The sequence below is a fragment of the Sminthopsis crassicaudata genome, chromosome 4, assembly GCF_048593235.1.
Source record: "Sminthopsis crassicaudata isolate SCR6 chromosome 4, ASM4859323v1, whole genome shotgun sequence".
NCBI classification, from domain to species: Eukaryota; Metazoa; Chordata; class Mammalia; order Dasyuromorphia; family Dasyuridae; genus Sminthopsis; species Sminthopsis crassicaudata.
Window position 1 is genome coordinate 64,020,865 of NC_133620.1, and position 16,289 is coordinate 64,037,153.

Below are 16,289 nucleotides of genomic sequence, written 5' to 3' on the forward strand. Positions count from 1 at the left end.
AAATCAGAATTGACTCAAGGAGATACCAAGAATCAGTCGAGCAAAACCAAAAAAATGAAAAAAATTGAAGGAAAAAAAAAAGTTAAATACCTACTTGGGAAAACAACAGACCTGGAAAACAAATCTAGAAGAGATAATCTGAGGATTATTGAACTTCCTGAAAATTATGATAGGGGAAAAAAAAAAGCCTAGACAATATTTTTCAGGAAACCATCAAAAAGAAGTGTTCCAATGTTATAGAAACAGAGGGTAAAATAGACATTGAAAGAATTCATACTTTCACCTACTGAAAGAGATTGCAAAATCAAAACGAGAAATATTGTGACTAAATTCCAGAACTATCAGACCAAGAAAAAAATATTACAAGCAGCTAGAAAAAAAAAAAAATTCAAATACAGAGTAGTCACAACAAGGATTACTTAGGACCTAGCAGCGTCCACATTAAAGGATTGAAGGGCCTAGAATCTGATATTCTGAAAGGCTAAGGAACTTGGTATGCAGCCAAGAATAACTTACTCAGCCAAAATGAGCATTTTTTCCCAGGGAAGATGAAAATTCAATGAAATAAGTGAATTCCATCTATTTCTGAAGAAAAAAACAGAACTAAACAAAAAGTTTAAGCTCCAAATATATAACTCAAGAGAAACATAAAAAGGTAAAAAGAAATCTTGGGAACTATATTTCTATTATGAGTATACATAAAGAATACATGTATAATTTGGTTTTACTGTTATAATATAAAAAAGAAGCTAGAGGTGGAAAGAAAATTGTGCCAGAAAAAGGGAAGAGGCAAAGGAAACCTATTATATTTGAGGGAAACAAAGGAGGAGGATGAACATAGCAAGTATCTTACTCTCTTCAGAATTGGCACAAAGAGAAAAATATTAGACATATTTGATTTACAAAGAAACTTCTCCCACTCATTGAAAAGTGGGAGGAGGAAAGGGAAAAGGGAAGGAGTAAGCTAAATAGAAGGAAATATAGAAATTGAAAGGAAAATGTTTAGGAAAAAGGGAGGGACTCTAAGGTGAGGAGAAGTCCTAAAGAGAGAGGGCTGCATGAGGCAAGTGGTGTTCACAAGTTTAATACTAGGGAAATAAGGGGGAAAGAAAAGAAAAGCTTAATCCGGGATTAACAAAATGATAGGATATACAGAATTAGTCATTTTAACCATAAATGTGAATGGGGTAAACTCCCCCACAAAGAGAAAGCAGAGAGCAGACTGGATTAAAAGCCAGAATCCTATAATACGTTGTTTACAGGAAATACACTTGAAGAAGGGCTATACCTACAGAGTAAAGGTAAAAGGTTGGAGCTGAATCTACTTTGCTTCAGATGAAGTCAAAAAATCAGGGGTGGCCATCCTTATGTCAGATCAAACAAAAGCAAAACTTGATCTAATTAAAAGAGATAAGGAAGGGCACTATATCTTGCTAAAGGGTAACAGATAATGAAGCAACATCAATATTAAACGTATATGCACCAAATGGTGTAGCATCTAAATTTTTATAGGAGAAGTTAAGAGAGCTGCAAGACTCTTGTTAAGAGAGCTCAACCTTGCGCTCTCAGAACTAGATAAATCAAACCACAAAATAAATAAGAAAGAAATCAAAGAGGTAAATAGAATACTAGAAAACTTAGGTATGATAGATCTTTGGGAAAAAACTAAATGGAGACAGAAAGGAGTACACTTTCATTTCAGCAGTTCATGGAACCTATACAAAAATCAACCATGTATTAGGACATAAAGACCTCAAATTCAAATGCAGAAAGGCAGAAATAGTAAATGCATCCTTTTCAGACCATGATGCAATAAAAATTACATTCAATAAAAAGCCAGGGGGAAACAGACCAAAAAATAATTGGAAACTAAATAATCTCATCCTAAAGAATGATTAGATAAAACCACAAATCATAGACAAATCAATAATTTCACCGAAGAGAATGACAATAATGAGACATCATACCAATATATGTGGGAGGCAGCTAAAGCAGTAATAAGGGGAAATTTTATATCTCTAGAGGCCTACTTGCATAAAATAGAAAAAGAGAAAATGAATGAATTAAGCTTGCAACTAAAAAAGCTAGAAAAAGAGCAAATTAAAAACCCCCAGTCAAACACTAAATTTGAAATTCTAAAAATAAAAGGAGAGATTAATAAAATTGAAAGTAAAAAAACAATTGAATTAATAAATAAAACTAAGAGTTGGTTCTAGGAAAAAACCAACAAAATAGATAAACCTTTGGTAAATTTGATTAGAAAAAAAGAAAGAGGAAAATCAAATTGTTAGTCTTAAAAATGAAAAGGTTGAACTTTCCACCAATGAAGAGGAAATTAGAGAAATAATGAGTTACTTTGCCTAACTTCATGCCAATAAATTTGATAACTTAAATGAAATGGATGAATACCTTTAAAAATATAGCTTGCTTAGATTAACAGAGGAAGAAGTAAATTGGTTAAACAGACCCATTTTAGAAAAAGAAACAGAACAAGTTATTAATCAACTCCCTAAGAAAAAAATCCCCAAGACTAGATGGATTTACATGTGAATTCTACCAAACATTTAAAGAACAATTAACTCCAATGATATATAAACTATTTGAAAAAAAATTCCCATTTCCAATAAGATAAGTTTGCCCACTATCACCATTACTATTCAATATTGTATTAGAAATGCTAGCCTCAGCAATAAGAGTTGAGAAAGAGAATTAAATAAAGAGAATTAAAGTAGGTAATGAGGAATTATCACTCTTTGCAGATATTATGATAGTATACTTAGAGAACCCCAGAGATTCTACTATTAGAAATAATCCACAACTTAAGCAAATTGCAGGATACAAAATAAATCCACATAAATTCTCAGCAGTTTTATACATCACCAACAAAATTCAACAGCAAGAGATACAAAGAGAAATTCCATTTAAAATAACTGTTGTTAGTATTATTTTATACTATTTCATATTATCTATATTTATACTATTTTATACTATCTGGAAATCTTATCTGCCAAAGGAAAGTTAGGAACTATATGAGCAAAATTATAAAACACTTTCCATACAAATAAATTCGGATCTAAACAATTGAAAAATTATTAAATGCTCTTGGATAGGCTGAGAGAATATAATAAAGATGACAACACTCCCTAAACTAATCTACTTATTTAGAACTATACCAATCAGACTCCCAAGACACTATTTTAATGACCTAGAAAAAAAATAACAAAATTTATATGGAAGAACAAAAGATCAAGAATTTTGAAGGAACTAATGAAAAAAAAAAATTCAATGAAGGCGGTCTAGCTGTACCTGATCTAAAGCAACATTATAAAGAAAAGGTCACCAAAACCATTTGCTATTGGCTAAGAAATAGACTAGTTGATCAGTGGAATAGGTTAGGTTCACAAGACAAAATAGTGAATAACTATAGCAATCTAGTGTTTGACAAACCCAAAGATCCCAACTTTTGGGACAAGAATTCACTATTTGACAAAAATTGCTGGGAAAATTGGAAACTAGTATGGCAGAAACTAGGCATGGACCCACACTTAACACCACATACTAAGATAAGATCAAAATGGGTTTATAATTTATGTATAAAGAACGAGATTGTTTTTACCTTTCTAAATCTGATTTTTCTTGTGAAACAAGAGAACTGTATAAATATGTACACATATATTGTATCTAGGATATACTATAACATATCTAACATGTATGAGACTGCCTGCCATCTAGGGGAGGGAGTGGAGGGAAGGAAGGGAAAAGTTGGAACAGAAGTGATTTCAAGTGACAAAGTTGAAAAATTACTCATGCATATGTTCTGTCAATAAAAAGCTATAATAAAAAAAAAAAATAAGGAAAAAAAAAAGTCACCTGGGCTACTGTGAGAAGTGATGTGCTGCCCCTTCTAGAAATGACTTCAAGAAGAGACAGTATGAACAATTGTCAAATATGTCCCAGTGGGCATTCTTTTCATCTGTAAGTTATACTGAATAGCCATTCAGTAATTTTATGATGCTACGAAGTCTCATGTCTCATGAGTTCTCTAAAAAAAGTGGAGGAAATAAAAATGGAAAGCTCTAAAAAAGGAAAAGGATTTCATTTACAAATCATAACAAAAAAGCTGAGAATCAATTCTATATGCAGTATCTCTGTAATATCTACTCAAAGCACCTATTTTTCTCAGCAAAGATCAAAATCAATATCAATAAAAATGAGAAGAAACGGCATACATTGAGGGCCAACCCTGTGTATTTAAACAAACCATTAAAACAACAAGATAGGAGAAAAAAAAGACAAAACACAACTCCAATATTTTAAAGGAAATGAAAGTGATGTAAATCATTCTCCACAACATGAAAACTATTGCAAACCTAGAAAAGCATTTAGAAAATGCCTTAAGACTTTGAGTGTCAAGAAGGAGGAAGGAAAACTCAGTCTTGCAAACTTCTACTCAAAACAATCTTCAACGATACATCAGAGCCAATTTAAGAGTACAGAAGTAACTTACCAAACAGCAGGAAAGACCTTCTCATTAGGGCAGGAGGGAAGTGTAATAACCAGGGAGCAATGGCAAACTGCAGCCCAAGGGATATGCAGAGAAGCTCAGAGCCCTGGGAAAAATCCACAAAGCAGGCCCAAGACAGCCAGCAGTCCCAGAGCAGCAGCATAGAAAGGCCTCAACCTCAGCACAGGCCACAAACGAGGCCCAGCAAGCCATGCTGACACATAGCAAGATTCCTCCCCAAAGGCAGGCCAGCAATGACTCTTCCACCAGCACAAGGCAAAAGGAAGGCTATCCCTAAAGTGAAAGATAGCAGCTGAGATCTGAGGCCCAATATAATCAAGCAGCAAGGCCTCAAATTCTGGCATAAGAACCTAGGGACAGTGAAAGAGCAGAGTCCAACTCTCACATAAAAGTAAAAAGTAAAAACAACAACAACAACAAAATAAACAAAACTATATAGGAAAGTACTATGGTGACAGAGAAGGCACAATATCTTAATACTAAGTTCCCAAATTTGTTGTATGATGAAGGAAAAATAGTACTAAACAATTCTAATGTAGTTAGACTAAGATGAGTAAACTGAGTATACAAAGAGAAGAATTTTCTGAGATTCTCAAGATGTGTGAAAAAGATGAAAAAAATGAGACAATCAATGTTTCTACAAAAATTTCTAAGATAATTTATATGTGAAAAAAATTACTAAATTTTGAAGAAGGAATCTACTACTTCACAGCATTTGAAAATACTAATCTATTTGGGAAAGAGAGGGAATAATCTCAAAGGATTAAAAATGGCAAATCTGATCTGCTAAAACTTGAAATGAAAAAAATTAGATCTAACTTTGAAAGAAAGTTTTAAGAAAGATTTTTTTAAATGGGACTTGGATAGGGAGTGGGTAACAGAAAAAAAGAGATAATAATTGAGAAAGCACCCCAACCCCAAACAGAAAAAAAGACTTATCAGTAAAGATTCTGCACAGGTTGAATAAGAATTCATTAACAAATCCTTTAATACTAAGCCTTAAAGACTTTTTAATTCCAAAGGAGCTTTCCTAAGAGCGACACAAGGTTATATTATTAATAGTAATTTAAAAAACACATTATACTAGGATGAGAAGATAAAAGCTGAAAATATAAATACTACAAACACCTATGTTTGTTTCCACTCATAATCTCTCTGCCATTTAAAAAATATCCTAAAAATATCATACCATGAAAACTGGCAATCATAGCAATGACTGTAAATCAAAGAGAAAATAATGGGTCAGATAGATGATCAGCAGTAGGTGACTGAACTGTGTAGATACAATCACATATGCTTTTTATAAATTACATTTTTATGACACATGCTTATTCAAACCGTCAAACTTAAGGCTAAAAATTTAACAAAGGATACTTGTTTTCTGTAATTTTGAGACAAAATGATAAAACTTATAAATTTACTATCCAGTAAACAAATGCAATAAATATGACTTTAAAGTATCTGATGTTTTCCAGCACTAAGGGACTTTCCCTTCTTTTCTCATTTGCACCTCCTAAATATCTTTTTTATTCCATTTACACTCCAAAAATGAGGCAAAAGATATAAATATATTACATAGCTCATTTATATCTTATGTGAATTTTTGAAATATTTTTGTTGTTAAATATAAGACAATTTTGTGGACGTTAGGGGAAAACTAATTTTATCTGATTTAAAAAACTCACCAGAACCTACCCTTCATTTCAAATCCAATTTCAGTTCTGAAAACAATTGTGGAAATAAAAAGCTTCAGAACTCTAATCCAGAATGGCATTCTATTAAGAATCTTTAGACAAATCACCTTTTAATCTTTTAGGGCAGATTTAATAAAATAACTATGGAATATTTTTCTGAGTAAAAAAGACAAAAGAGAAAGCAATATAGGATAATTATATCTCATTTAGAAGTAACATCAGGAAGAAGTGTAAGAACACAGGGGTAAGGAAGGGCACTAAGAGCAACTATGAAAAAGATTCTAAAATTAAAGAAAATTCATGCCAAAGCAGTTTTATTGTATCTAATAAAATATATATGTAATATGCTAAATCAAAAGAATAAAAGCAGGCACACTGAATTGATAACTTCTTAGTTCAATAATGTATCAATTTTATTTTAATTTCCTAAGAACTATTCATTTGTATCTATATTGACTTACATTTATAAGAACCCTAAATAAATTTTATGAAGGCTAATAAACCCTAACTAAATTACACCTAGTATAATAGTCCTATTCACTTGCAATAAATTCGCTTATTCTCAAAATATCTATTTTCCAAGTATAGTTTTGTCCTAAGAATTGCATTTTCAATTGTATTAGGAACAATAAAAAGTGCATTTGCATCAGGCTTTCAGGAAAGAAAAACCACTACACATTATTTCATTTTTCTTTTAAAAAAGAAAAACTCACTAGATTCAGGAAAAACCAATTATTTCTAAAATTATTTCTTAAATAATATTACTATTACTCTGTAACATTATTAATTTTAGTAATTCTGATATTACTCTGAAAGAATAGGGTATTTATGTCTTTAAATGTTTACCAAAAAGTTTTAAGCATCGATTCCACTTAACAATAAGATCAACAAGTTAATTTTCTAACCAGCCATGTACTGTTTTACTTTTGCAGCATGTAAAAGAAAATCAAAAGTTCCTTAGAACAGCAAATCTTAACCTAAACATCATTATTTTGAAGGCTTGGGAAAGAAGGAAGATTGGAAAATTAAGATTTAAAAACATCAAAACTAGCCTAAAACCTTTTAAAACATTAATAATTCATCTAGAAACATGCTTGTACATTTATAGTGTAGTGAAGAAAATGAGATGAGGACAGTCTAACATAAATTGTTTCTGTTTATAGTATTAATGTAATAAGATTTACAACAACAACAACAAAATCTACTAATTAAATACAGAATATGCAAGATTGAACTTCATTCCCCAATCCCTAAAGCATATATAGTGATAAAGCTATGCTCTGATGGGTTTGTTCCAGGTAACAGTGAAAATTATCACTTGGCTACTTCCTAACCTGGGAGACTTTTGCTATGTCCTCTCCTTGTTCTTCCAAAATAAGTCCATTTGCTGTTGCCAAATTGTTTCAGTCACTTCCAACTTTTCATGACCCTATTTAGGATTTTCTTAACAAAATACTGAAGTAATTTGGCACTGCTTTCTCTAGCTCATTTTACAGATGAGGATAAAGAGTTAAGTGACTTGCCCAAGATCACACAGCAAGTGTCTGAGATTGGATCTGAACTCGAGAAAATGAGTCTCCCTGACTTTAGATTCTGCACTCTATCCACTGTGCCATGTAGCAATTCAATATAACTAGGGCTTTTATCTTTACTATGGGCAAAAATGAAATATATGTTAACTATAATTTATCCCTAATTCTCACTACACAAGCAATTCACATCTTTTCTATCCAGTTATAATAATGTCTTATTTAAGGTTTCCACAGCAATTTCTCCTAACAACTTTATGAAGTAGGCATTGTAAATATTACAGGCCCCATTTTGTTGAAAAGAAAATTGAAGCTCTGTAAGGGTCAAAGGAGGAGTCAGGCACCCTGTAATCAGGAAATAAACAGTCAATATAGCCTAAGATTCCTGGATGTGATTTTATGTGAATAAACAGGGATCGCCTCATGGGAGGGAACTCTGGTCACACTGAGATCACATCATCAACAGGAGGAACCTTCTCTGATTGGCTGTGCATATGACCTCATAGACCCTATTTAAGCTGTGGAGACCAGGAAGTTGGTCCTTTTTTTACAGGAAGCTCTGCTAGGAGTAGTAACTAAGAGTGTGCAGGAGGTGAGAGGGTAGGATGTAAACAAGTGAGCTTGTATACACCTACTCTCGAGTGCTCTATCATGCATTTAAACCATTGTTCTATGAAATGATGGCCAGAGACCTCTGAAGACCTCAGACAGAGCTAAGCTTGGTTAAAAAAAATAAAAAAAAAACACTGCAAAAGACAGTGACCAGAGATTTCTCTGAGGGCCTGGGAATTAGGAGAGATTGGCAGTAGTGAATGCTGAATGGGCATTAACGAGGGTATTCACAAGAGTAGTGAATGCCTTGTGGGCATTCACAAAGCTCAAAGACTGAAGTGAGATGTCCAAGGTCATATAACCTGTAAGAGCCAGAACCGAAATTGAAATCCTGTCTTCTCCTAACTTCAAATACAAGACTTTTTGAACTACTGCCTAATAGTATGAGAATGAATGGCATTTCAGAGTAATCATAGTAGACTAAAACCATAACTGTACCAAAATTAAGATGTCAGATAGTATGAACAGGAAATCCGTATGTATAATGAAATGAGTGGCAAACTCAGCAAGCAGATCAAAACACAATCTTGCACCTCAGTTATAGGAGTCTCTGCCCACTGACCTGGAAAGAACTAGAATAACTTAAAATGAAAAAGGCAGAAGGTGACTTATAAAACAACTAGGCCTTCTGGACATCTTCTAGGCTTCCAAATAAGCTATGACAGAAGTAAAACATTTCAGTCTATTATACTCTACCAGGAAATGCATGCACTCAAGTACTTCTAGGCATTTTTGGCTGATCACTGTTTCTGATAATACATCAGGCTGATACTAATAGTTGAGTGTGGTCCTTCCATGAATGTATTCCAATAAGCCACCACAGCCTTTACCTGAGTCATGCATTTAAATCATGACAAATTGTACCCATCCTGTTACATATGCCAAGAATAAAAGTGAAATCAACAATAAGGAAAACACGGGTATTATGTATTTAATATGCTACAACTTGAGTTTTTTATTTGCTGATTCTAATTCACTAAATAGTTGAAGAAACCAGTATTATAAGTTACTCAGTAGTCAAAACTTTAATCCAATTGTGGATACACAAAATATCAAAGCAGTCTCTTTTACTCCAGGCAAAGAAATTCAGAACTTTAAGAAAAAGGATGGATTGCCTGAATCTAATTTTTAAACCTTATTGAAATGTAATTTCTAAAGAGTTTGATATACTGTACAGTAAGAACTTCCAAATACTAGTATCATTTGTGTATTCTAACACAAATCCCAAATAACTGAAAACTTTGAAGTTTTACCTGTGTGATGGAGAGGGAGCTTCAAACTGAGGTACTTTACTATCCTCACTGACAGGAGAATATAAACCACTCATTTCCTGAAAAGACAAAAAAAAGAGGGGGAGGTTAAAAATAAAATATAAGCAGACAAGAAAATGCAAGAAAGACTCCTTCTCCCCCCAAGAATATCAGGTGAATCCCCCAATGTAGACTTAAAGTACAGCAAAGTTAAGAGTCATGCAGTATGGACACTTGGCTTGTATCACTGGAAGTGCTCATATTAATTATAGCCCCATTTTAATATAAAGTTCATAACAAAACCAAAAAAAGTAACAATATTGGTTTAAAATTTTTTTCTGATTATCATTCAATTGTATGCACTTGTTTTTAACTTAGCATGAATCCAACTAACATTTATTGAGAGCTTACTATGTGCTAGGTGCTGTGAGGGAATACCAGCACTAATAAGCTATAGACCCTGCCTTAAGAGAATTTATAGTCTATTAAGCAGATATAGGTAAAGGGAGAAAAGGTTTCCAAAGTTGAGGGCAGCATGAAGTTGAATAAGCTAAGTCAAAATTAAAAAGAGAAGAAAACAAAGTCACAAGGAGAGCTAAGAAAGGAAGTACTAAAATGTAGAAGGATTAGATATCTCAATGAGGACAAATAATAAATGTAGGAAGGGTGGGAAAAACAAAAAGATGAAATAATAGGATACCATGGCCCAATCAGAATTTTTCATTATAAAACATGTGAATTTAACAGTGAGATCTAGGATGAAAACATCTCTAAAGTGCGTGGCTAAAATGTAATCAAGAAATTAGTAAATTAGAAAGTCTGAGGGAGCAATGTAGACCACAAAGGGCCCTAAAACAAAAAGCAAGAACTAAGGAAAAGAAGACAATAAGCTAGGTGCTCAACTCCCTGAGAAAGAAGAGAAAATAATTTAAGAATTGGAAGTTATAAGAATATGGAAGTACCATAATCTACAGTACGAATCAACTTCAAAGGAAGAACATGACGGTGAAGGTAGAATGTTAAAGTGACAATGGGAGGGTGGGTTATGGACTACACTGAAGCAATTTTTATACCTTAAAGAAATTTCAGACCTGTGCCAGAGTTACTACTATTAAGATCTTTCATAGTTAGACTGTTCTATAAATTCAAAAGAAAAGATATATTTTAAAATAGTGGTTCTAGTAGAGAGTCCTGATCACTAGCCTACTAATATTGATATTAGATTTGCATAGAAACATTATATTAACATATATGGAGCAATGTGATTCAACAGACTAATTACATTTAATAATTAATTACAAGAGTTTTAGTCTTAACAGGCAATTCTAGAGGCACAATGGATGGAGCCTTGAACTTGAAGTCAGAAAAAATCTTAAGTTCAAATCCTGCCTCACCATGCACTCATAGTGATGAGGCAAATCAATCAAGTTCTTTCCTCAGCTGCCTCCCCTATAAAATAAAAGAATTAAAATCAGTGACTTCAAAGAAGTCTTATACCTCTGAATCTATGATTCTACTTTTAGAAGTCTGTGTTTTATAAGCCTAATACATACCCATAATCTATTTTATATTCCTTCCTCCTAGAACTACAGAAAGGGACTATAGCTACTTGAGATTTTGTGTTTTCTGAAGAGCGGGAGCACCTAAACTATACCTTCTCAGAGAGGAGAAATCCATTTTTTAATGGGCTAAAATTCATTACAAAAGAAATATGTAAAGAAACCTCTAGAATGAAATTCTGGGTAGAACTAAGAGTTATAATCAAAAATCTAAATACCCCTCTCAAAAGGAAAATTCTATCATTCCAAATGTTGTTTACTCTTTATACTCCTCTATTCGCTCCAGCATCCAACCATAATGGCTTATTTAACTTTCACATATACTCTTTCATTTCTATGACTTTGTACTAGTTATCCCTCATTTCTGCAATTTTCTGTTCCACTACCTTCTCTCTTCATTTACTGAGCTTCCTTGAAAATGTCTAAATTTTCCATATCTTACCTTCTCATATTACCTTCCATCTATTCCAGATATGTATATTATACATATCTAGCTATTTATATGTTGTCTCTCCATTAGAATATATGTTTCTTGAAAGGAGGCATTATTTTTGTTTTTCTTTGTATCACCAATGCTTAACTGCCTGGTACATAGCCAGAGCTTAATAAATTCTTGTGGAATGCCTGGCAGACTATCTTAAGGATTTAATCCCTGTTAAAATAACCCTAACAGAAATAATGTATACTACTGTTAGTTGTACTTTAGCATTTGTTGTTAAGTTAGCATCAATTTAGCTGATCATTCCTGAGCAAGACTTGATAAGAGAATATTCATATTCTGTGGGGGGAAAAAAAAGGCCATGTCACCAATCAGAAAGCAAAAAGGGCAGAGAATGTCGAGTCTGAAAATATGAAAGAAAAACTATCTCTTTCAGAGTACAAAAGAAAGAATAATGTATTGAGTCAGGAATCATAAGATCTAGCCCTAACTTCATATCCAGAATTAAGTATATGATTTTAGCAAAGAAAAGGAAAATCTGACACACACACACACACACACACACACACACACACACACACACACACACACACAATATACACACATACACACACATACCAAATTCTGCCTAATATCCTTTTATACAAGGCAATATATATATTGCACATTAATAATATAGAGAAATTAAATTTCAGGGTTGTTTCTATTTCTATTTTCTATTCTTGAGTATTACTAAAAAGTAATTTGGCAACTAGTTCATTCTTTCACCAAAGAATGATTAAGGGTTTCTTATGTATGAAACCACTATTCTTGATGCTGAAGGAGATACAAAAGAATAAAGGCCCTAATTTTCACTTGTTAGCAGCTTTAATATTTAACAATATAGAAAATAATTCTTATTAATTACAGTTTTAAAATATATGCTATATTTATTTACTTTTTATTTAGTTAGTTTATTTAGCTATATTGCTCTAATAGAATTTAAGCTCCTTGAAACCAGAGACTTTCATATTTGTAAATGTATCCTTACTCAAGAATGTTTTTTTAGAGCTATTATGATGAATTTTTTTTCTCTATCTAACTACCAAAAAAAGTAATAGCATGAAACAAAATGTAGACTATATATTGGTACTCTGAAAACTTGTTCCAACCTTTTTTCCCCACAAAAATTAATACTGGTCAGTAAATGTACTAATTAAAGTGAGAATAACATCTGTTACTTTCTTCTTTACAGAGACAAATCCCATTAATTTAAGATATGCAACAGAGATAGCAATTTCAGGAATACTGAAAAGTTTCCAGAGTTTCAACAATGTCTAGATCCTCACCTCTACTCGTTTAATATCTTCCTCCAGAACACTTAGCTCCTTTTGGATCTGTTCCAGTTGCTGTGGATAAAAGGAGAAAAGAAAAATCTAAAGTAATTTGAATTGGCATCACCACAGCCACAAATTAACTCTTAGATATTGGTCCAATTCAAGAAACTGAAGTTATAAATTATAAAACAGTCCCTCCTGAAAACTGCTTGTCAACTAGAGGACCCCAATTATGCTTTTTAATAATGTTATTTTAAAAGTTTAAGAGAAAAGGGAAATTTCCACAGGCAGAAAAGAAGTTACCTTTAAGAAGTAAAAGTACTTTGTGAAAACCAAAACAGAAAAATTATGAAGGAATGAATCAAGGAGTAGAAACTCTGTTTTCTTGAGCAAATCATAATGTACAATCGAAGAGAGCTGCCTGAGGATCAGACAGGTTAGGTAATTTGTCTATGTTCTATTTAGTTGCCCTTGGTGTTTGAAGAGGACCACAATGACATCACTATGTCAATCAAGGAACAGTGTGTCAGACTATGGCTGATCAGACAAATATAAACTCAGAAAGCTCTACCACAAGTCAGGCACAATAGTCCATGTGAACATTTAGAGTGGAGATGTCCCTAAATTTGTGTATCTCACTTTTCTTTTGAACTAGTGCAATTCTGCTTTGATCATAGAGCACAACTTCTTTGAGGCAAAGTATGCCCATTGGACAATCTCCTATGTCCCACAGAGTTCCCATGTCAACACTTCTTCATAGAAACCCTGAGTGTGGCTTTGTATCATTTCTTCTGACCTCTGAATGAGGACTTACCCTGATTAAGTTCTCTATTAAAAAGTATTTGATGTCCTATGTCTAGGTTCACACAGTTAATAAAAGCCAGGACATCTGAATTGAGTTCTTCCAGACTCCAAAATTCAACACTCTACTGATTATTTGTGGTTGTTCAATTGTTCAATCATGTCTGACTCTTCATGACCTCATGGACAATAGCCAGGCCCTTCTATCCTACACTATCTCTTGAAATCTGTCTAAGTTCATATGCATTGCTTCCATAACACTATTTATCCCTTCTGGTCTTCTGCCATTCCCTTTTTCCTTTTGCCTTCAATAATTTTCAACAATATGATCTTTACCACTGAGTCCTATCTTCTACTGTGGCCAAAGTATTTCAGTTCAGCTTCATTATTTAATTTCCAGTCAAATTAATTTTAATTTCATTTAGTTAACAAATTAGTGCCTGAATTAATTTCTCTAAGTATTGACTGATTTTATCTCCTTGATGTCCAAGGAACTCTCATAACTCTTCTCTAGCACCAAAACTCTAATATGTCAATTCTGCAGTGCTCATCTTTTGTTCAACTCTCACAGATAAGTTCATTATCCTATACTTTTTTGAAATATAGTGCTACTTTTTAAAAGCATCTAGAGGCAACTAGGTGGTGCAGTGGATACAGCACCAGCCCTGAATTCAGGAGGACCCGAGTTCAAATCTGGTCTCAGATACTTAACACTTCCTAGCTGTGTGACCCTGGGCAAGTCACTTAACCCCAGCCTCAGAAAAATAAAAATAAAATAAAATAAAATAAAATCATCTAATAATTTTATATACACACTAAAACAAAATTTTGTATAATTTTATTAAGAAATATAAACATAAAAATAATAAAGAGAAAATTAAAAGATACCACTACATAAATAATTCATTGTGACAAAGAAGAGTTTATGCAAAGCACAGAATACAAGGTCAAGATCAGAAAAAATATTAATGCAAGAAAAAATAAAAATTATATATTAATCACAACAATAAATGGGGGGGAAAAAGGCTTTCCTAGAATCCAATAATATTCATGATTTTGGAAAGCACTTTAAATAACAATGAGTGAGGAATATTTTGGGGACAATCAATACTATCTTAAACCAAATGCCTACAAATAAAAAAGAAACATTAAAAGTGTTTTCATTAAAGGTGAATATTCTAATTACTCTACTGTTCATAGTAAGATAGGAAAAATACATTAAAGGGAGATTCACTTTAGAAATGGAAGTCAAAATGTAACAAGAAATTCCAAAAGTTTCCACCTAAAACTTAATGAAATCAATAACTGAAATAGAACAAAGTTTCAGAACATGAGTTTAAGGAGGAAAAGTTCTTACTTACTAATAACAAATATCAAGTAACAGAATAAAAAAGAAATTTATTTAAAAAAAAAAAAAAAAAACAATTTTGGGGACAAACATATAGTCTAAAACCATAATGATCAAAATGAAAATACCCTAAATAATTGCAGACATTAAGTATTTATGGATGGGGACTTCCGGCCAAGATGGCGGCGTGGAGGCAGACAGCTGCTTGAGCTCCTCGTTTTCTCTCAGAACTTACTTCATGACAAGCCTCTGACTTAATGCTTGACCCAGAAAGAAATCCACAAATTATCACCAAGAGAAGACATCCTTGAAAGTCGCCAGAAAAGGTCTGTGTTTGTTCGGGGGAGGGTCAATCAGACTGGGCGCAGACTGAGGGCAGACAGCCAGAGCAAGACAGGCAGCTCACACAGCTCAGACCAGAGGGGGAGGGGTGTGATCTCTGCCGTTTCTGTGAAAGGGCTTTTGCCCCAGTGTGGATGCTCCGTCTTGGCAGCAAGCCAGGAGCGGTGGAGAGGGTGTAAACACTGGAGGTGAAGATTAAAACCCCAGAAAGCCAGCGTCTCTCAGAGCCCGGCCACCCCCAACCCCCACCTGGACTGACTCGGTGCGTTCTCGGAGCCTCAGAGCGCAGACTCAGTACAGTCATTGCTGTTCTGTTAGTGGCTCTCTGCTGCCCTACCCCCAGTCTGTAGAGGAAGCCCATTAATACCATCCAGCCCTATCCCCCGCAAAACAGACCAATTGTTTCTCTTGTCAGTTTGTTTTCTTTGATTCCTACTCTGACAAAATGAACAAAAAATTCAAAAGGGCTCTAACCATTGACAGCTTCTGTGTGGAGAGGGAGCAGACTTCAAATGCTGAAGAGACTAGGAACAGAATGTCCCCAGATGTATCCCCTGGGAGGGATATAAGCTGCTCCTCAATACAAAAGAACCTCATAGAGGAAATCAAAAAGGCTCTCACAAGAGAGCTGGAAGAGAAATGGGAAAAGGAAAGGGAAGCTTGGCAAGAGAGCCTGGAGAAGTCATCCCATGCATTCAAAGACAGAATGGATAAAGAAATCAAATCATTGAGAAACAGGATTAGTGAGCTGGAAAAGGTAAACAACTCCAAGGAAAACAGGATTAGAGAGCTGGAAAAAGAAATCAGCTCTCTAAAAAATACAATGGAAAAAAATTCCATAGAAGATAAAAACTCAATTGGACAATTACAAAGA

General features: G+C 33.6%; 1 protein-coding gene across 1 annotated transcript in view; it reads right to left on the reverse strand.

Moving 5' to 3' along the window:
• COP1 (COP1 E3 ubiquitin ligase) overlaps positions 1–16,289 on the reverse strand; it is a 253,868-nt gene that overhangs the window by 158,369 nt on the left and 79,210 nt on the right. The window contains 2 exon segments of the mRNA XM_074308440.1: positions 9,614–9,690; positions 12,937–12,996. Of these exon segments, the coding sequence (XP_074164541.1) occupies positions 9,614–9,690; positions 12,937–12,996 (137 nt within the window).